The sequence below is a fragment of the Symphalangus syndactylus genome, chromosome 5, assembly GCF_028878055.3.
Source record: "Symphalangus syndactylus isolate Jambi chromosome 5, NHGRI_mSymSyn1-v2.1_pri, whole genome shotgun sequence".
Classification (NCBI taxonomy): Eukaryota; Metazoa; Chordata; class Mammalia; order Primates; family Hylobatidae; genus Symphalangus; species Symphalangus syndactylus.
The window spans coordinates 104,133,541-104,156,623 of NC_072427.2; the positions used below are offsets into that span (position 1 = coordinate 104,133,541).

General features: G+C 38.7%; 1 protein-coding gene across 7 annotated transcripts in view; it reads left to right on the forward strand.

The window, feature by feature from the left end:
- APP (amyloid beta precursor protein) overlaps positions 1 to 23,083 on the forward strand; it is a 286,082-nt gene that overhangs the window by 115,698 nt on the left and 147,301 nt on the right. For all 7 annotated transcript variants that reach the window (XM_055279350.2, XM_055279351.2, XM_055279348.2 and 4 more), the window contains exons 4-5: positions 3,142 to 3,254; positions 5,300 to 5,493. In XM_055279350.2, coding sequence (XP_055135325.1) covers positions 3,142 to 3,254; positions 5,300 to 5,493 — 307 coding nt within the window. The remainder of the gene's footprint in view (positions 1 to 3,141; positions 3,255 to 5,299; positions 5,494 to 23,083) is intronic.

Consider the following 23,083-nt stretch of genomic DNA (forward strand, 5'->3'; position numbering starts at 1 on the left):
TACCAACCTCTGTCCTAAACACAAGTTCAAGAATATGGTTCTCCTGGATAGATTTTCTGCCAGATGAAAGTAAGAGTAACATCCTTAGCTAATGAACTCCTAATATCCAAGGCAACTTTTAATTAATTCAGGCTTTTAAGAAAAGCTTGTTTACCAACTCCTCATTAAAAATGCTCAGACTGGCTGGTCATGATGGCTCACGTCTGTAATCCCAGCACTTTGGGAGGCTGAGGCAGGCAGATTGCTTGAGCCTAGGAGTTCGAGACCAGCCTGGGCAACATATCTAGACCCTGTCTCTGCAAAAAGTGAAATAATTAGCTGGGCATGATGGTGCACACCTGTAGTCCCAGCTACTCAGGAGGCTGAGGTGGGAGGATTGCATGACCCCAGGAGGTCGAGACTGCAGTGAGCCATTGATCCAACCCCTACATTCCAGCCAGGGTGACAGAGCGAGACCTTGTCTCGAAACAAACAAATAAATTCATGCAGTACGTGTCCTTTTGGTAAATAAGTAAATATGTTTCGGTATCTTTAGCTTTGCATTATAATCTAGTCCTCAGCAGATTGACTAAGGGCAGATAAAACAAGATGATTTGGTTTTGTTGTTTGGCACTTACTGTCTGGTTTATGCCCCCAAGAACTCTTGCAGGCCAAGGTCAGGTGTATCTGATCCCTGCTCTGGCTCTTCTCACGAAGTGATTTAGTAGCTTTGGGCCAGCATTAAATTTTTTAAACTCTTTGACCTATTTGTACATGACAGGCATTTAATCTTTCCAATAATTTCTTGTCAAATAGAAAAGCATCACTTCTTAGTTTGGACATTTGCAAATATGGCTAAGCAGAGCTGACTGATGAGGTGGGCATCTTCAGGCCATAGGTCACTTCTGGCCTCCTGTAACCTAGAAAATTGGGATGCCTCAGGTATCAGGTATTCTTCCAAGCAGCTAGGGTTGGTCCCTGACCACAGAAACCCTGAGAAATCCACCTGGGAATGGTGTGTTTGTTTTGGATGAGATTACCATTACTTTCCATTCTCCAACTCTTCTTGTGTTTTTTGTTTTTGTTTTGTTTTATATCATTCTATGTAAAAGAGAAATGTGATATCATTTGCATTATCATGTTACTTCTTTCCTTACAATTTTTATCTTAATGCTTATCTCTGGGTCTAGGTTATAATCTCCCGAGTTACGTGGCCTTAGGTTTCTTGGCAGAGATTCCTCCCCTGGGAAGTGAGGTTTATTAAAAAAAAACCCATGATGTGGCCCTGTGGAGCTGCATGGGATGGTGTTCAGTACTCACTGGTTTCTTCCCTGCAAAGTGACACCTGCAGCCTTTGGGGTACCATGTCTCATAATTTTTGCATTCCCTGCAACACACACTATACTGCTATGGGCATCATTGATCATTTTAAAGATTTAAGGAATGACAAGATACAGTGCTTATTCTCCCCTGTGATTTGCTTAGATTTTTATCTAAATAGTACTTATTGAAATAAGTACTTCAATATCTTGCTACATCTTACATGTTTGAGCTAGAAACAGACTAAAGTTTAAGCACCTTTATGAGAATGAAAAGTTACTTCCTTCCACTTCTTAGGGCTTTTAATCCCTCTTTATGTTGCATTTCAGAAAGTGCCCTGTAGCCTACTATGAAAGAAAGACATTCATTCCTGTCTTTGCTGGTGTGTGGACAATCTGTATTCCTTGCCCTGTGGGAGTTATGGGTTTATGTCTATTCTTGCATGTTTTGCCTGAAGGACCACAGTGACCTACTTGGTGGTCTCCCTGCTTTCATGGTTTCACTCTGCTGGTCTATCCTTCACTTAATTATAGAGTTTATTTGAAAAACAAACAAACAAAAAAAACTTTTGGCCTATATTGCTTCTTCCAAAATGGCATCCAAAACCTAAGGCTCTTTAAATTGGAGTCCAGTATGCTTCCCCCGTGCTACTTCCTTCTGGACTCCCTTTGCCACTTACTTTGTGCTCCATCCACGATGGGCTGCAAATATGCCTTGCTGGTTCTTTACTCTTTCTTTGCACAGGAGGCTCCCTCATTTTTAAGGGTCTTTTGCTACCCATCCATCCATGCATTTGGATTCTATAATAGAGTTCTTGATGTTTGACAGAACTAGGCCAAGAATTGTGGGGGTATAATGGCAAGCAAGACCAATTCTATCCTTACATTATGGAAGTTCAGTTCATTTCCCACGTGGCATACTACTTCTCACCATTCACATTCATCTCAAATGTTGTTTCTTCTTTGAGGTTTTTCCCACCACACCCAAGATACTGGCCTGACACCTTCCTCATCTCTATTACAGAATTTAACTTGTTCATTCACTAACAGATATTTATTGCCTACTATGTGCAAGAATCTGTGCTGAAAGCTAGGAATATTGCAGTAAACAAAACAAAAATTAGGTTTACAGCTTACATATAATGTGGTAATTATCCATTTTTTACCTTCATTAGACTGAGTTCATGTAGGACTTTATGTAATATCTTTATATCTTCAGTACCAGAAATGCCTAGAAATAATTTGCATGATATACATTTTCTTTAAAGATATAACAAAAGTCTGAGGAACAGTTTTCAGAACTAAACTGAATTAAACTCTGTCTCTTATGTGTGTTATGTAAACATATATATAAAATACAATGTTGGGTTTTTTGCTTAGGAAGTAGAAAAATGCTAAAATTTCTGTTATTTACAAGCAGACTAAAATGTCCAAGAAAGAGAAGTAAGTAGACAGAGATTTATATTGATTTTGCTCAAATGCTCACCTAGACAATGTCAATATTTGTATTTTCCCCCCGTTGTAATAGAATGGTAATTGGTTCTCTAGTTAAGCAGCTTTTTTAGGATTAATTTTGAAGCAAGAAATTCAGATTAATTAAGGGACAATTTCACTTGCAGCATGTAGGAATTATTTTAACCATCAAACTTGATGTGCCAAGAAACTGAGTTGCTTAAGGAGGCCGGATGTAACATTCTAAAGGTAGTAGGGTCTTGATTGGGTTGCTTAGGCATTGAAAGGCTGTTTAACTTGTCTTGAAGTCTATCTTTCCTTGATGCCTTCTCTGTGGTAAGAACACTGTGATACAGATGGAATGACGGGAAGTGGTTTTCCTTTCTTTCAGTTGGTGAGTTTGTAAGCGATGCCCTTCTCGTTCCTGACAAGTGCAAATTCTTACACCAGGAGAGGATGGATGTTTGCGAAACTCATCTTCACTGGCACACCGTCGCCAAAGAGGTACCAGCCCATAAATTCTTTCTTATTGCAAAGTGAAGATTTCCTGGGGATATACCTAATCGCATTTTAGGGGTATTTTGAGGCATCAGCTACGTTAATAAGTTATTTAAGAAAAAAACCCAATGCTACTAGCCATAACCCAGATTTTAGTTTTTAGAGTGATTTTAGGTTCACAGCAAAATCGAACAGAAAGTAGAGTTCCCGTGTATTCCCTGTCCCCACACCTGCACAGCCTCCCCATCCGTGAACATTTTTAAAAAGTCAAAAATAGGGCCAGTTGAACTAGATTCATTATGTGCCTGTGCCGTGTTTCACAACTTAAAAATATAAATTGTCTGTGCCATGCCTTATAACTTAAAAATATAATCTCTAATAGTTATAACTTTAAAGTTTACCCTTCAGATTATTTTTATGCACCTGCTGTTTTCTTTTGTCATATACAATTTTTTAATAATTTAGCCTTTTCCCCTGTTATCTATTAGTGAATACAGTGGTAGAACAGCAAAGTAGCTTGTTTGTACCAGCCTGAAAGCTCCAGTTAGAATTCAGTTTCTAAGTTATACCGTTCAATTTTATATTCAGCAGGCCATGCCTACCATCTTGATTTTTCCACAGGGTGAGTCTGACTGAGCACTTGGTTAACCTCTGCTTTTGGCTAAGCCAATAAAAGATATAAGATACTTAGCATGAAAAGGTCACTGTGTGGTAAGACCACCTTCACAGCTGCTGTGTGCCTTTGATAGTTTTTCTAATAAATTTATATAGTTTATTTGTGGTAAGATCAGTCTTAGGCTAACTAGAATTAGGCTCCTTTATCTAGCTCATAGTGCTTCACTTGGGTCGATTTTGATTCCCTGTCCCTCCCTGGAACATGTCTGGAGACATTTTTGGTTATCATAACTTGAGGGATTGGTGTTACTGGCATATGATAGTGCCCAGAGGCCAAAGATTCTGCTAAACATCCTACAGACAACAGGATAACCACCTGCCACCCCTAAGAATTACCCAGTCCAAAACTCAATAGTGCTGGGTTTGAGAAATCTGATCTAGCTTAGCTTGACCATTGTATCATAGCTTTATAGCTGTTAGGCAGAAAATACCGCTGAAGATTTAGCATTATTTTTTGCCTCTTATAAAATAATATATTTGGATCCACTGTAGAATAAAATGTTCTTTATATAAAAATGTGTTTTGGAGGTTTAAGAGCTTGCTGAGTTTAAGAAAACAAACCAAATAATTTGAAGTCCAGCTACCTATTTGATAACCTCATTTTTTATTCCTTCTGTGTTTTCCAAAGAAAAATCCTTTGTCTCTAAGAAACAAAAATGACTCCCATAAGGTCAAAATACAGTCTGTAATATTTTCATTGTTTACCTTTATGTATTGAATTATTCATCCTTCGTTTATCACTAGTGGATGCTCTCAGAGCTTTATGCTAATCTAGATTTGTGCAAATTTAGCAAATCACAGAAAAGCAAAAAGACATTCAAGGAGAAATCTCTAATGACTGTAAGTTCTGATTCTTAGTGGCTGCAGGGGATAATTTCTTCTCTTCCCAGGATTGTTACTCTGAAAGTGAACCAAGAGAGTCAGAATTTCTAGGATAAGGCAGGTCCATGTGAGATAAACTTCCATCTGTAAGGGAGGTAGGAGTGAACTGGGGAATCTACCTGGAACGCGCACAATTTCTGGATACACGAATTAAGCCAGAAGGCATTAATTCTGTGGTATCTGTTCACTAGTGGAGGCTTCTACATCTTATTTCCCGATTAGTTTCCATTCCAGTTGTTCGTATAAACCTCTATTATATAACATCGTGGTCTTATTAAATAAATAATAAACTTAAGAATAAAAAGAGTACCAAAGTGTAACCCATGCTAAAAAAAAAATCCTGTTGTAAATTCACTCAAAAAGCAAATAATCTTTTCCTTTGTGAAATTGGTTCCTAATATATTGGGTCTGCATGTTGATTATTTTATGTGGAGTTTTCTTACAGTGAAACACATCTACTCTACCACTCACTGTTTTCTCCTTACACTTTGTAGACGTGCAGTGAGAAGAGTACTAACTTGCATGACTACGGCATGTTGCTGCCCTGCGGAATTGACAAGTTCCGAGGGGTAGAGTTTGTGTGTTGCCCACTGGCTGAGGAGAGTGACAATGTGGATTCTGCTGACGCAGAGGAGGATGACTCGGATGTCTGGTGGGGCGGCGCAGACACAGACTATGCAGATGGGAGGTAAGGTGGCCTTTGTGTTCAGCCTCAGAGATGCTGAAACATCTTGTATGGAGTATTCGTATCCTGTAAATTAATCTTTATGTTTATCACTGAAAAGGTCTCTGCCCACTCCCATCAAAGTCTGCTGTTACGCAAAAAATCTTAACTATGAATTTTTATTGCATCCTGTTGAATTAATAATATCAATCATCACAGAGTTAATTTTAACTATTTAATATTAAACTTGGGATCAAAATCCCACTGATAACTATCATAGGTTACCGATAGTTCTAACAGGGAGTTGAAATAATAATGGCATTCTGTTTTGGTCATTAATTTTAAAATATTTTTAAACGCTATCTGGGATTGTCCGTCATTAGTTTAAGGTGAATTTTTGTTAAGAAAGGTTTGGTTTGAGATTTTGGGGGTTCTGTGTGTGGATGTGTAAGAGTTTTTTTTTTTTTTTGGCCTTTTATCATCTTCTTTTCCTTCATAGTGGAAGTCAAGGCATTAATAAATGCTTGTTAATTTTTTTTAACTACCTTTGATTTCATGATTGTAAAGAAACCTATTTTTGCCTCTTTTTCTTAGGGAGCTTAATCCCGTTACTTCTTACCTGATTCTCATTCTTAACTGAAGGCAAACATCTACATTCAAATCATAAAATTATAAAATGAGAATCTTTGGGTTGGAAGTGCCATCTGGTTCAGGCATTGATTTTATGCTGTCTCATCCCCGGAAGGGTGATGATTGTATCACTTCTCTTTTTCCTTCAGTATTCTCTTAGATGTTCCCTAGAGCTACAGATATCCAAACAGCACATTCAATAGGAGTTGTAAGTTTATAATCAGCAAACTACAGGATGCTTGTTTTTTTTTCTTTTAATTTCTGGTGTAATCTGCTACTAGGGCCCCCATAGAGTTTATTATCTATGTCAGCTAGAACACTGGGACCACAGTCATAAACCGAAGGATCCAGGCAAACTGGGTCGTATGGTTACCCCACCTATTACAGTATTCAGTGATGATGTCACTATCTAGGTTGATATTCAGTTGAAATGCTAGCCAGCTCCTTCCTAGTTACCTCCATTTACATCCCATTTCAGTACCTGAACACAGTCATGCTTTAGACTCTGAAATTCCTTAGAAATATTGTACCATAAGGTTTCTAGCTTTGATATTCCTCTCTGATCATGATCTTCCCTCATAATCACCTCCCCAGTTCAGGCTTTTAGTCCATTATCCTCTTTTTCCCTGCCTGCCTTTCTAATCAGGATGGAATCAATGGATAACCATTCTTACCTATTCCATTGAACATCCTTGACTTGGCTGAAACCCTTCACCTTTTCTAAACATATTTTTGTCAGTTCTCCATAGCTAGGAAAAATTAATTTATTTCTTTAGTTGCTTCTGGGATATCTAAAGTATCAAGTCATGTAACCTTACCACTTAATTCCATTTCTTATTCATGCTGTAACATCAGCTGGGATCTTAATGTTACTAGATGCACCTAATTATCTCTGTCGTGATGACCTATCATCTTCCCCATAGCAGTTGATCCAGCCCAACTTCATTCTCCTTGGTTCCCAGCGTAACTCTCTCTCGTGCTCTACAGATGACCCCTCCACAGTCATCCATTGTGAATTTCTGCAACATGGTACCTGACATTTGGTAGGTGCCCAGTACATGTTTGTTCAATAGACCATTGAATTTTCTCCTGTACTTCAGCAACTCTTGTACCTTCTTCTATCCCTTTGTTTCCTGTCTTCCCTTTTATGATTATGTTCTGCTGGACTCTCAATCATCTCCTCTCCCTTTCTTGCATTTTCAGTCTCCCTCTCCCCCACACCCCCAGGCTTCATCCACTCTCCTCCCAGATAATTCTTTCCCATGCGTTACTATCTTTCTACTATGTGTTTTTAATCCTGTTGACAGTTGGTAGGAAATATTTGATGGTTTATTCTACCTGTAGAAAAGTCCAAATTCTCTTGCAGGGCATTCAGAAGTCTCTTACGTGGCTTCAGCCTGCATTTTTAGCCTTATACATGTATGTGACTCTCCTGGCATCCTAAAACCATTGACCTTTTCTTTCTCTAGGCTTTCGTTCCCACTGTTCTGCCCCATCTGAAATATTTTTCCTTTTTCATCAAATGGGGTTAATGTATGATAAAAATATTTGTCAACTCTAAAGTGCCACATCTTATGACCTGTCAAAATCCTATATATTTATAAATGTTCACCTGAAAAGATGCAGTCTTTACAAGTCTTTACAGGTGCCTTGCTCTGCTATATTACCCTTGCTTTACCTTTTTCTTATAAGACCATAACTTATCTTCCAATTAATTGTAGTCATATCTCTTTTTATCTGTTAGAATCCAAACTATAGTTTATGTGTCTGGTATGTCTTGCACATAGGTCCTCAATAAATATTAGACAAAGTAAATTGTATATTTAAAATTTATTTTCATAGCTTTTGGTAAGGACTTCATGGTCCACAATTGGATATTATAGAAAGCTTATCCAACCCACTGCCCAGGATGACTTTGAATGCGGACCAACACAAATTCATAAACTTTCTTAAAACATAATGAAATTTTTTTGCCTTTTTTTTTCTATAGCCCCTGTTATAGAGCCTCCCATCTTTTAGCAAAGAACTGTCTAATACAAATGTAATATGAGCCACATACTTTTTCATTTTCTTTTTTTGAGATGGAGTCTTGCTCTGTCACCCAGGCTGGAGTGCAGTGGCGTGATCTCGGCGCACTGCAACCTCCATCCCCCAGGTTCAAGTGATTCTCCTGCCTCAGCCTCCTAAGTAGCTGGGATTACAGGCATGTGCCAGCATGCCCGGCTAATTTTTTTTTTTTTTTGTACTTTTAGTAGAGATGGGGTTTCACCATGCTGACCAGGCTGATCTCGAACTCCTGACCTCGTCATCCATCCACCTCAGCCTCCCAAAGTGCTGGGATTACAGGCTTGAGCCACCGCACCTGGCCTTACTTTTTCATTTTCTAATAGACAGTTTAAAAATAGTAAAAAGAAACAGGTGAATTTAATTCTAACAACATTTTATTTAATCCAGTATATCTGAAATATCATGTGACCAATATGAAAAATTTAATAAGATAGTTCACATTCTTTTTTTTGTTTCTTTCTTTCATAAGAAGTCTTAACACTTCTTTTAACATTTAACAGCACATCTCAATTCATACCAGCCACACACTGTGTTTGATAGTTACGTGTGGCTAGTGACTACTATATTTGGACAGTGTACTTCCTGGATGACTTGAAATTTCTTATCACTCTTTATTTTTCCATTAAGACAAACGGTTTGTATAAGGTTGAGCCACTGAATTTTTATTATTATTTTTAACTATTCTTGTTTTTAAAATTTTAAAAAATTGGTTTGGATTCAATATAATTAGGATATCAGGTCACTTGCATCATTTTATTTTTTAACTTCTTTTCCTGTAGCCCTGCAGGCAGGCAGGGCTTCTTTCATGTGGACAAAGCCAGAAAGTTGTTGCATCACTGATCCACACACAAGCTGGGCTCCTGCCAACTGGCAGCCTCCTTGTTCCAGGAACCAGCTCTCCTTTTGACACTTGAAATGTAAAATCAGAATAGAAGTTTAACATACCTGACTTAAAACATCTTCAGGGGATGCTACGTGACAGTTCTTGAAGAAGAAGAAACGAGCTACCATTTTCCTGGAAACAATATTTGATTCACAGTATTTTGTTGTTTGGTAGTTAATGAGGCTTGTTTTGATAGAAGATGAGTGTTTTTCTATTGCTAATGAGGCATTTAGAGAAACATTCCTTGTGGGATGAGCTCTGTTTTATGACCTCATTGAAAAAGAGGTATGAAAAAGAGGTAAATCTTTACCATAGGCAAAACAGGTAGTGTTTCAGAAATCTATGTGTAAATTACCGAGTATATATTTCTCCAGTGTTGTAATGGTCATATTCTCAGATCACCTCAAAATACCTATTTATGCAGTCTGTAATGTAGCATAATCCAGACTGTTACAACATTATGTAGCATAATGTTAAAAATAATAATTATGTACATAATATTAATAATAATGCAGACTCCAGCCGTCATGGCTAAGAATTTTTTCCATGGGAAAATTCATTTGGAAAGCTAACTTGTAAGACTAGCCAGGTAGGCAGCCTATTCCTGGAGGCAGAGCTGCTCCTCACCTGGAACTGCAGAATCTGATTGAACCCAGTGGTACATGGGGGTTGCTGAATTCGTAAAGCAAATGAAATGTTAGAAGACCCTCTAATTGTTGTAGAGTCATACTTTTCCTCTTGCAGAGGAGGTACTCACATTTTTTTTAAGAAACAGAATCTTTAATTATCAATGCATTCTTTTAGGTTTAGGTTTGCAGACATTGGTGAGAGTGTGCTGGAGGTAACTTGATGTATCTTTCTGGATAATTAGATGATTTTTTTCTATTCCCTTTAAACATTTTTTTTTTTAAAGAGCTGCTTAAGATCTGGAAGAGTGATTCCTTTTGACTGCATCTTATCTTCGTTGAGACTATAACTCAGAAGAGTTTTCTTTTTTCCTTTTTCTTTTTTTTTTTAAGATGAAGTTTTTGCTCTTGTTGCCCAGGCTGGAGTACAGTGGTGTGATCTTGGCTCACTGCAACCTCTGCCTCCTGGGTTCAAGTGATTCTCCTGACTCAGCTTCCCGAGTAATTGGGATTACAGGTGTTCACCACCACACCCAGCTAATTTTTGTATTTTTAGTAGAGATAGGGTTTCACCATGTTGCCCAGGTTAGTTAATGTTACTCTCTGGTTTGGGGGGCAGTGATATGTTTTGGCTTTTTTCCCACCCAGCTCTCTTCTTGAATTCTCATGTGTTGTGGAAGGGACTCGGTGGGAGGTAATTGAATCATGGGGGCAAGTCTTTCCCATGCTGTTCTTGTGAAGTGAATAAGTCTCACAAGATCTGATGGTTTTAAAGAGGAGTTCCCCTGCACAAGTTCTCTCTCTTTGCCTACTGCCATCCATGTAAGACATGACTTGCTCCTCCTTGCCTTCCACCGTGATTGTGAGGCTTCCCCAGCCATGTGGAACTGTAAGTCCAGTTAAACCTCTTTCTTTTGTAAATTACCCAGTCTCAGGTATGCCTTTATCAGCAACATGCAAATGAACTAATACGGCTTGGGGTGGCTTGTGTGGGTGTGTATGGCCGTGTATGCAGGTGTGCGTGCATTGGAATATACAATTCCGTATTGAACCCAGTTTAAACTTCATCAGTTCTGGTGATTGCTGGAGCGTCACATATGGCAAGATGTCACCTTGGCCCCTCACTACACCAGAAAACCAGACCAGCACCATTGACTGTCTAGATACAGTGGGCCCTTTATATTATTATTATTTTATATTTTTAGATTATTTGGCAAACAATTTACAGAACTAAGAATAAAGGAATAGTGAGAAATAACTATTAGCAATTTTAATAAGAGTTAACATAGTAAATATTTTAATTTTACGAAGAATTTAAATATGGTAAACCCACATGTTTATTCTGTATTTTCCCAGTTTTGAAGGTGTGGATTTCTGAAATGAGCATTATCCTTTGGAATGCAGCTAGCTGCTAATCACCTGCCGTGCACGAACCTGAAATATATCCGTCTTACAAATACTGGTTCTACATTTCAAATACATCTCTATTAGGTTCATCATATTTCTTGGTCTTTTTTTTTATACTTGCGATTTCATTTAATTATTGTAAAAATTTAAGATATTTAAAATGTTGACAGCTCATAATTTTATTGAAGAGAGAATATAGCCATCTTCCCTCAGGAATAAGATGTTTTCAAGTTTGGATTTGTCAACAGCTATTAAAATGATCAAGCCAGTGCCCTCCCCCCCCTTTTTTTCTACATTATCTCTTCTAATCACACCTTAGAGAGATTCCTGCCTTGGGCGTTTGTCCACTTCCTAATGGTATCAAATAAATGTGTTGCACAGACATAAAGTTTGTTGCATAAGCATCATAAAAAGGGAAAGAATACTGTCACATCATTTTAGCAATGATGGTCAATGTTTTTGTCACATAATATTGAGTGATGATATCCTTCCTGTTGAATGACTAAGTGGATGAGAATACCATATTTTCTTTTTATTCTTAGAAATACATCGCTCAGCGGGGTGCAGTAGCTCACGCCTGTAATCCCAGCACTTTGGGAGGCCAGGGCGGGCAGATCACTTGAGGTCGGGAGTTCGAGACCAGCCTGACCAACATGGAGAAAGCCCGTCCCTGCTAAAAATACAAAATTAGCTAGGCGTGGTGGTGCATGCCTGTAATCCCAGCTACTCGGGAGGCCGAGGCAGGAGAATCACTTGAACCCGGGAGGCAGAGGTTGCAGTGAGCCAAGATCGTACCATTACACTCCGGCCTGGGCAATAAGAGTGAAACTGCACCTCAAAAAAAAAAAAAAAAAAGAAAGAAATACATTGCTCACTTGTCAATTCTTGAGCTTGAGAAAATTCATCTAGGATATCATGTGAAGGCTCATAGCCTAAGGTTTTACTTACGTGACCAATTTCATTCTTCTTCTGGTTTATCTAATTGGTAAAATGCCTCCTTCTGTCAGTTGTTCCTATTTGCCAATATGTGGAAAATGATTTTTGACTATATTCAGTGAGTCTCCAGACTTCTTTTTATCATGCTTTTTAAAGAGATGGGACCTCCCTCTGTTGCCCAGACTTGAGTGCAGTGGCTATTCACTGGTGTGATTATGGTGCATTACAGCTGCAAACTCCTGGGCTCAAGTGATCCTCATGCCTCAGCGTCCCAAGTAGCTGAGACTATTCAGACTTTTTTTTTAAACCATCTTGAAAGATGATGCAATACTTTGGGAACACAGCGATAAAAATGTGATCATTTCCCTATTGCATCACCTTTCTAGGCAATTCTATCATTCTTTCATACTCATATTATTTGGTCTTCTTTAGCACAGTTTTTAAATAGTTGATGGCTAATGATGAAATAATTCTTGGGATGATAAATATTTTGTAACATAGGAACAAAATATAGGAAAAAGATCGAGATTCATAATATATCTCAGACTCATGGTTAAGTATAAACTAGAATGAGTTTTGTTCAATTAAAATTTTCTTTTTCTCTATGAATGGATAAAAGTAAGAAATATCAAGCCCCACAAGTAGTTAGAAGTGCTCAGAAACTCAAAAGGTAAAATTGTGTCCAAAGACCCTGATGGTATTCTAAAGGTTAACAGCCTATCCTACTTACCAAGAGTTTACATTTATTATGAGGCCTGTACAACCTGATACAGAAAAATACTTGGCATAATTTTCTGTAAGTTAGGTAGTTAGGTACTCAACAAGTATTCGAGTTGAATCACATTGGCATTCACATCAAACACATACACCTACGTAGTCATGTTAACTTAAGGTTAATATGTGTCACCCAAACTAACTGGTCTTTAAAAAAGAAAAACTAGGCCAGGCGTGGTGGCTCACGCCTGTAATCCCAGCACTTTGGGAGGCCAAGGCTGGCAGATCTCTTGATGTCAGGAGTTCAAGACCAGCCTGGCCAACATGGAGAAATCCCCTCTCTACTAAAAATACAAAATAGCCAGGCATGGTGGCATGCGCCTGTAATCCCAGCTACTGGGGAGACTGCCAGAGAATCGCTTGAACCCTGGAGGTGGAGGCTGCAGTGAGCTGAGATCGCACCACTGCACTCCAGCCTGGGCAACAGAGCAAGACTGTCTCAAAAAAAAAAAAAAAAGAAAAGAAAAGAAAAACTAAGGAATATCATTCTAGATGTGCAGTAATTAAGTAAAATTGCATCAAGAGTCTAATAACATAGTGTGATGGATCCCATGTTTCATTATTTCCATGGGCAGAAGAGGGATGCCTACATTATAAATAAAGGAAAATTGTAACAATAAGAAAGAAAAGATGAAGCATGAAATATTTCCAACTCAAAAACAAACTGTATCTGAGCATACAGAGGTACAAAATGTCACCTTTTTCCTCCGGTGTGATGAAGGGCACTAAACCTCTTGAGCATTTGATATGTTCCAGATACTATATTAAAGTGATTTTTTTTTTTTTAAGAGACAGGTTCTTGCTGTCACACATGCTGGAGTGCAGTATTGTGATCATAGATCAGTGTAACCTTGAACTCCTGGGTTGAAGTGATCCTCCTGCCTCAGCCCCCAAATGGCTAAGACTACAAGCACGTGCCACCATGCCTGCCTAATTTATTTTGATTTATTTATTTTTTTTTGTAGAGACAGGGGTCCCACTATGTTGCCCAGGCTGTTTTCAAACTCCTGGCCTCAAGTGATGCTCCTGCCGGGCCTCCCAAAGTGTTGGGATTACAGGCATGAGCCACCACGCCAGACCAAGGGGTGAAATCTTGATAACAATAATCAATGCAGTCATCATAAAACACTTGCACAGGCTCAGTTTGTAGGTGGCACAGTGCTACATCTAGTCAAAAGCCAATTTAATTATGGTCATTGTGCCCTGAGAACTTTTCTCAGAAAATAATAATCAGATGGTATTATAGATGGTGCATTTCACAAATACATGATTTGTAGTAAGTGAAAACTTGTCATTCAATCATGTAATAAATTATGCACATACTCTCACTTCACTAGTGATGTTGAAACATTCATAGCCTTACCTGATGAGCTCAGGCTGTCATGAGAATTTATGTCTATTCATAGGTCAGTACTTTGTCTTTAAAATTAGATGAAAGAGAAAGAGGCTCTATTTGACTATATATCTTTTTATTTGTATCTCTGGAGTTAAAAATTTTTGAATATATAATCTTTCAGCTGCCTTTCTGCATTAATTTTAAGAAATGATATTAAATGCTCAAGGAAAAAAAACCTAACAACTTTAGAGGGCCGCAAAGTGAATCATACAAAAGATAAATTAAAGCTTTAAATCTTTGCCGGTGGATGAGTCAAGTAAGAGTGGATTTAATGAAATGGCTCATGGCTTTGAGAAGCAGCTGTCATAATGCTGGGTTGGCAGCTTCCAGGACTGTGTGAGGCTTTCTGATTGTTATACTGAAATAGGAGAACTCATTTGAAAATGACGAATAGGAGAGTAGCAGAAGCTTGCATTTTCTCTTGAGCGAACTGGCTGCCAGTTTTGAGGTCTTATTAGAAATGCTTGATTCCTATATTGAATAAACTTGGACTACATGTATGTCAAGAAGAAAAGCAAAACACTTCTGTAGCCTTAAGCAGATTACAGATGTGTGGCCAAACCAGTGGGGTTTGTTTTTGTTTCCAAGCAGGTGATGGCTGGAAGAGGAGATGCCTCTGCAGTGCAGGGCTTGAGTTGCAGCCATCTGAGCTACATCTGGCAATGAGGCTGTGCTTACTGAGACCTAATGGCACAGGTTGCCCCAGTAACAGGATATTGCTGAATGAGAAGTACTGTACGATTCATTTGTAAGAGTTATTTGGAGGGCTGGATTATTCATTGCTAAGGATTCTAAGCTACTGATGCATGGACTCTTTTCTTCCCCCCAGTATCTTTTAATTAAAGTGTACAAATTCCCTGGCTTACAAAATAGTAGGAAAAGAGGAAGAAAATACAGATTCTTATGATTTTAACTGGTTTCTGGCAATAATACACCGAAACATTAATTTCTTGTTGAAAACAACATCTGGATATTTGTGTCTTCAGTGTAAAACCCCTAATTTAGATAGGAGTCTCCATTGTGACATGGAAAAGTAACCCTTTAATTAGTTAATTAATTTTACGGTGGCCTCAAAATCTACATATTAGCATATCAAGCCAAAAACTGTTGGCTTTACTTGGTAGCCATGTGGCTTAAACTAGTACCAATAACTTACCACAAGGAACTCAGCAAAATTATAAGTCCATGTTTGTTTTGGAAGGAAGGCAATTATTAAGAAAATAATTTAGAGATGTTCAAAACTATTTCCTTTGAGTAGAGGTAGAGAGTGAACAAAATCTGTCCCAAGTGGGAGCTGACTAGCTTCCTTTTTTGCCCTCCTTGTTTACAAAGTAACACTTTTAGTTTACAAAGTAACATTTGCAGTAATCCCCAGTGTTTCAATGTGAAAGTGGTGGACTAATGCCACTTAGCCGAAGCCATGATCATGTGAATTTTTAATATATATTTTTGTATGGAGTGAGTACTGGGAGAACAGTCTTCATTAGCTTAAACTCTAGAATATACTATTTATTTCTTTGTCTATTTATTTATTTTGAGACAGAGTCTCACTCTGTCACCCAGGCTAGAGTGCAATGGTGCGATCTCGGCTCACTGCAACCTCCCCTCCCAGGTTCAAGTGGTACTCCTGCCTCAGTCTCCCGAGAATTACAGGTGCCTGTCTCCATGCCCAGCTATTTTTTTTTTTTTTTTTTTTTATGGAGACAGAGTCTCACTCTGTCTTCCAGGCTGGAGTGTAGTGGTGGGATTTGGGCTCACTGCAACCTCTGCCTCCCAGGTTCAAGCGATTCTCCTGCCTTAGCCTCCCTAGTAGCTGGGATTACAGGTGCCAACCACCATGCCTAGCTAAGTTTTGTATTTTTAGTAGAGACGAGGTTTCACCATGTTGTTCAGGCTGGTCTCGAATTCCTGACCTCAAGTGATCCACTGGCCTCGGCCTCCCAAAGTGCTGGGATTACAGGCATGAGCCATCACGCCCAGCCAAGAATGTACAATATTTTTAAAGAAATGCGGTTTATTACTATAAAATACAAGTTGAGCATCCCTAATCCAAAATCTGAAATACCCTTAAATCCAAAATGTTTTGAGCACTGACATGACAGCAAACATAGAAAATTATGTGACCTTATGTGTTCAATGTAAACAAACTTCCTTTCTGAAACAAAAAATATTTAAAATGTATAAAATTGCCTTCAGGCTGTGTGTATAAGGTATTTGTGAAACATAAATGATTTATGTTTATACTTGGGTCCCGTCACCAACATATCTCATGTATGTGGAAATATCCCAAAATTTGAAAAAAATCTGAAATCTGAAACACTTCTGGTCCCAGGCAGTTTGGATAAGGATTACTCAATCTGTAAATATAGCAGCTCAAATTGATTTTGTAAAGCATTCAAGTTATTATTTATAGTATTTTAATATAGTGATTTGTTTTGTATATTTATATAAACTTTTTGCAATTGAGCAAATTTAAAAAATTAAGTGATTCCTTCAGATCTACATTTTATTTTCTATTTGTTATCAATTTAATAAGTAAAGGACACACAGATCATCTGATTGTGTTGTCAGACATTTGAAGGTGCAACCGATGGATGTGCACTGTTGTACTTTGTTTTTTCATGTAAATTGTTTTAAAGAGTAGTGAATGTTGAGCATATAGTAGGCCACACGTGCCTGTGGATTGGCTCATTGTTTTAGGAATGTGTAATTCTGGAAAAGATTTGCCAAGGGTATTCAGAAGTATAGTTTGGTATTAGAAATTATTTGAAAATAATCTTTATAGCATAGCACCATTTTATTTAGATCAACAGTAATTGAAGCAGTATACATAATTTGCTATTGTAAGTGTAGCATATAACCTAAGTTTTCTTTTACATTTGAGACCACTGTTTGCTGTTGGTCGAATTTGGTCTCCCAAGATTTTTTGCTTAGCGACCTAATTGCCAGCCTATGTGAAGAGCTGTTACTTATTGTCAAACCAGGCAGTAAGAGTTCGCTTTTATCTTTTTATCAATTCTTTCAATGCTAGTAGTCATGAGATTAATGTAGTTGGATACTAAAATGTTAATACGTGTTAGATAACAAACTGGAAAAGAGATGAATGACATCTTGAAGGAAAGGGCAGTATTGCACTTACAGTGATGTCCATGATAATAGAACTAACCTGCCTAAAAAGACATTGGGTGGAAACAGAAACCAGGTGTAATAGATGCATCCAAGTAGTCAAGGAAAGAAAAGACTTGTAAGTAAATAAGATGATCTTTGCTTCAAAAATATCTTCAAAGGTTTAAAATGTGCTTTACCCTCATGTATAATCTTTTTGAGCCTATTTCTTTACCTCAAACGTGGGGAAAAATTGCAGTAATCTGTATCACGGTATTTGCTTCCAAAATGACTAATTGATGTAAATGCATATCAAGCTGGTAAAGTTTACAGTGGACTTGTTTATAATGCATAGATTGGAATTGTTGGGGGAGCAGTCAGCAGCATGGGATGTTTTTTGTTTGTTTGTTTCTTTGTTTAAGACTCTGTCGCCCAGACTGGAGTGTAGTGGCACAATCTTGGCTCACTGCAACCTCCATCTCCTGGGTTCAAGCAATTCTCCTACCTCAGCCTCCCAAGTAGCTGGGATTACAGATGCCTGCCACCACGCCCAGCTAGTTTTTACATTTTTAGTAGAGACAGGGTATCACTACGTTGGCCAGACTGGTCTCGAACTCCTGACCTCAGCTGATCCGCCTGCCTCGGCCTCCCAAAGTGCTGGGATTACAGGCGTGAGACACGGCGCCGGGCCGGGGTGATTTTTTTCTTAGTCAAATCACTTCTCTACCCATCATCTCACACTGTCGAATACAAAGACTCTTCTTGGGACTCAATGACTAATCTCCCACGTCTGGTTTGATAATAATGGCTATTATAACATGTTCCCTTTTTAATTAGTTATTTTAAAATTATTGTAGGTCTTGTAATCATAATCAATAATAACACGTAATGGCTTCTTAAGCACTTTGTATCCTAGATGAGGTTGAGAACATTATTAAAATTAGTTTTGGTAGTAATCAAGTAATGATAATTCTTATTTTATGAATTTAAATATGTAGGAGTTTTTTTATTTTAGGGAAGCAAAAAGGACTAGAAATTATGATGTCTCATGATTAGAAAACTGCTATAAAAATGAAGGTAGAATTGATTTGGGCTCTTTTGGACATTTTAAATAGAAATTTAAATGGGTATTCAAATAGCAAAGTCATTCCACTTTAAAACTTCTATACTTTTTTAGGACCTTCAATTTTATATTTAAATTATATTTTTGAAATGGTTTTAGAAGCAATATTGTATCTTTAACTACTAATAAGTAAGAGAAGATATATCAAAGGTTTGATCTTTTATCTCCAAGAATATACTATTCATTTGTTTCCCATTGTACATCATTTGAATGTTAATGGTTAGCCTCAAGTGGTTTTCAACATAATTGTATAGCTACTATTATTGGAAAATTGGAACCAAGGACTCATACACATATCAGAAGTGATAATGAAGCACTTTGGTTTTATGAAAATACGTGTACAAGGTAGTCACAGGATAGCAATATTGCATTTAATGTAATACAATGATGGTGGAACTAACTGCAGTGGAACAGGATGCTGAGACCACAGTAACAGCATCTCTAAGTGCCTCGTCTAGTTATAGTCCAACCTCAGATATAACTCATTGGTGTTGAAACACGCCTAGCAACACTTAAGCACAGACCGTTCATTAAAAGGTACCTTTTTAAAAATTTTTATTTTCAAAAATTGACGTGTAATAATTGTACACATTTACAGGGTACACAGTGATCAGATCAGACTAATTAGCATATTCATCTCAGGCATGTATCATTTCTTTGTGTTGGGAACATTCAACATCCTGCTTCTTGCTGTTTGAGATTATATCAAATATTACTGTTAACTGTAATCATCCTACAGTGCTGTAGAGCACTAGAACTTACTCCTCTTATCTAGCTGTAATTTGGTATCCTGTAACAAATCTTTCTCTATCCTCAGTTTCCACCTACCCTTCCCAGCCTCCATCATCCTCTGTTCTACTTTTTACTTCTATGAAATCAACATTTTCTAGCTTCTGCATATGAGAGCATGTGGTGTTTAACTTTCTGTTTTTGGCTTATTTCACTTAACATATGTCCTCCAGTCCCATCCATGTTGCTTCAAATGTCAGGATTTTATTCTTTTGTATGGCTTAATAGTGTTTCATTATACGTGCGTGCATGCGCGGGGACACACACATCACATTTTCTTCATCCATTAGTCTCTTTGGACACCTAGGTTATTCCATATCTTGGCTATTGAGAATAGTGCTGCAGTAAATATGAGAGTGCAGATACCTCTTTTAATATACTGATTTCCCTTCCTTTAGATAAATGCCCAGTAGTGGGATTGCTGGATCATATGGTAGCTCTATTTTTAGTTTTTTGAGGACTCTCCATACTATCCTCAAATGGTTGTACTAGAACAGAGCTTTTCTACCTTCCTTCCATTTGGGAATCTTCTTACCCAACATGCATATTAGTAACTTGGCTATGTATGTCCCATCTCTCTGTCTCAAATACTGTGTCTAGGACATCTGCAGTCTTTGGCTATGACCATGACTCTAAAGTGCATGACACTTTTGCTCTGTCATCAGTATTAGTTGAGAGGCAAGTAAGATAGTACTTCTCCTCATAACCCCTTTACCTGCCCAGCAGAATACCAGTACAGACAGACCCAGATATCTCTGGGCTCAAGAATCCAGACATTTATAGGATGGGACTTTATCTATAAATCACCTTAAGATTAGTAAGTTCTTAGAATTGATTACCTTTGCCATTTCTCAGAAGCCCTTTGTCTAATGTAACTTGTGTGTCACTGTCATTTCCAGCCTGTCTTTCCTACACATTGTTTATGCAGGCTTTAGGAGTTCCCACCCCCCAATTCTACCCCCCCACCCCCACCCCAGCCTTTGTTGTTTTAACTGTCCTGTCTTGGCTGATTTTGTTTTGTTTTGAAATTTCATCCATTAAATTCCTGACCCTGGCTATTTCTTTACAGTTATTATAGTATTTTTCTTTCTGGCTCGCTCTTCCTGATTGCTGTAATCCATGCCCTTGACTTTAAATACCATTTGTAAGTAGACTAGGCCAAGGTTTATTTCTCTAGGCCGGACTCTACCTAGTTATTTCATAGGCATATGAATCCTAACATGTCCAAATGAGAGTTCTTAATTCCCCTGCTACCCAGTCCTCAGTGTGGTTCTCTCAAAGCTATTCTATCTCAGTAATGGTCCTACGCCCCCTCCTAGGGATTGTTGCTAAGAACCTAGAACTCATCATTGTCTCTTCTGCATATCCTATGAATTCTGGATTTATCCACTTCTTTCCATCTTTTCCAGTACTAGTCTAAACTCCCATTATTTCTTGCTGGAGTTATTTCAGTGTCCTGCTGATCTCTGCTCTCGTTATCTCTCCCTGACACATGCACCGCTTTCTTCTCCCACACTAAGCCATTCTCTGTACAGCAGCCAGGATGTAGAGTGTTTATTTACATAAAGCAGATCCTGGAACCCCCAAATTTAAGTTGCGTTCGTGGCTTACCAATACACTTAAAAACCAAGTGCACAGAGAGAAAACAGTGAAGCCTTATTTGGATATGCTGAGGATAATGGTAACGGGTAACAACTAACAAACACGTAGTTGGTGTCAGGTTTGACCTCCTGCATTCCTTACAGGTATTAGTGTATTTGACCCAGCTCCACCCTACCTCTCCGCTATCACCCCGTGCCTCTCTTTCCCCTGACTCTCCCCTGCTCAGTGTCACACAAGTCAATATCCCCAGCTTGCTAACCCCAGGGCTGACAGATTTCATTGTCTATAATGGATCTTCCAAGGTCCCACCTTCAGCCTCAGTTTTGTTGCCATCTTCCCAGAATGAATTCCCTTGATCATTCTGTTTCTTGGAGACAAGGTCCTGCTCTGTCACCTAGGCTGGAGTGCAGTGGCATGATCATGGCCTCGACCTCCCTGGCTCTAGAGATCCTCCTAAGTAGCTGGGACTACCGGCCGCACCTGGCTAATTGTTTTTTAATTTTTAGTAGAGACGAGGTCTCACTTTGTTGCCCAGGCTTGTCTCAAACTCCTGAGCTCAAGCAGTCCTCCCACCTCAGTCTCCCAAAGTGTTGGAATTACAGGCATTAGCCACCATGCCTGGCCTTGATCATTCTTTTCTGAAGAAAACACCCCTTCTTCGTTATTCTCAATCTTAGCAGCCTATTTACTTCCATTCTGAAATGAATCACATTTTAGTATTTTATTGGTTCATTATCATTCTCTCCCCCCATAGAATGTAAGCTCTTTGAGGACAGGGAACTTATCTTTTTCCCTCTTGTAGCCTCAGATCCAGCAGAATGCCAGACACTTAGCAGCCACTAGCATTTGATGAGTGAATGGCTTTTCATGCACAATTTTAAACATTGTTCCTGATTGGTCTGTCTAGTCAATAATAGATTTATCAAATCTAATTGATAATAGATTTCTTTTTTTTTTTTTTTTTTTTTTGAGAAGGAGTCTTGTTCTGTTGCGCAGGCTGTTGAGTGCAGTGGCGTGATCTCGGCTCACTGCAAGCTCTGCCTCCTGGGTTCACGCCATTCTCCTGCCTCAGCCTACCGAGTAGCTGGGACTACAGGTGCCCACCACCACCACGCCTGGCTATTTTTTGTATTTTTAGTAGAGATGGGCTTTCACCGTATTAGCCAGGATGGTCTCAATCTCCTGACCTCGTGATCCACCTGCCTCAGCCTCCCAAAGTGCTGGGATTACAGGCGTGAGCCACTGCGCCCGACCGATAATAGACTTCTTGTATTGATTAGAGAGACTAATCAGCAACGATGTTTTAAAATTCTCACATAGATCTCTGAATTGGAAAGCAGTCTTGAATTATGCTTGCAGGGAGAGAGGGGAAGGAAGGAGGAGGAATGGTATAATTAGACTTCATAAGGCTAGATTTTGTTTCTACTTAAATAATGGTATCACAATGGGACATATTATCCATGCAGAAAGTGAGTGGGCATCTGGTCTATTATCTGTGGTCTTTCAGGAATGGCAGCTCTTTAGTTTAAAAAACAACAAAGTGCAGCGCTATTTATTTAATGGAAATAGAAAAGCAGTACCTGTGTATTAGTGGCTCAGATTTTTTGTTCTTTGTTTTCAGCTGTCTGCTGTATGCCTCTCCAGCAGGGTCCTACAGAATCTCAAATCTACCATGATCAAAGCTGAACCCATTAGCTCCATTTCTTAATTCCTCCTGTATCCTCTGTTACCATTAGTAACTATTCTCCAACTCAAAGCATCAGATTCCTCCTCTTACTCACTCTCTTCATCCCCAGTCACCAGTTCTGTGCTGTTATTTTATCCAAGTTCTCAGTAGGCTTCACAAGCACTGCCTTCACATCCCAGTGTCACTCCTCCACCTGTCTGCCCTCCATGCTTCTGCTAGCTCATATTTGTTGCAATACAACTAACCTCGCCACTCCTCTGCTTCAAGCTTTTCTACTAGGCTCTGCATCGCTAGTAGATGATGGTCCAGACTCCTCAGCCTGTGAAACAAAGCCCTTCGTAAAAGAGCAGAGCTACAGCTTTTCAGCTCCCTTCCTGCAGTCCACCCCCTCCTCCACCGTACTGAGAATTGGCAATTCCTGCAGCACTCTTTGTATGAGTCCATTTTCACACTGCTATAAAGAAATAACGAAGACTGGGTAATTTATAAAGGAAAGAGGTTTAATTGACTCACAGTTCTGCATGGCTGAGGAGGCCTCGGGAAACTTAAAATCATGGCAGAAGGGGAAGCAAACACATCTTCTTCACAA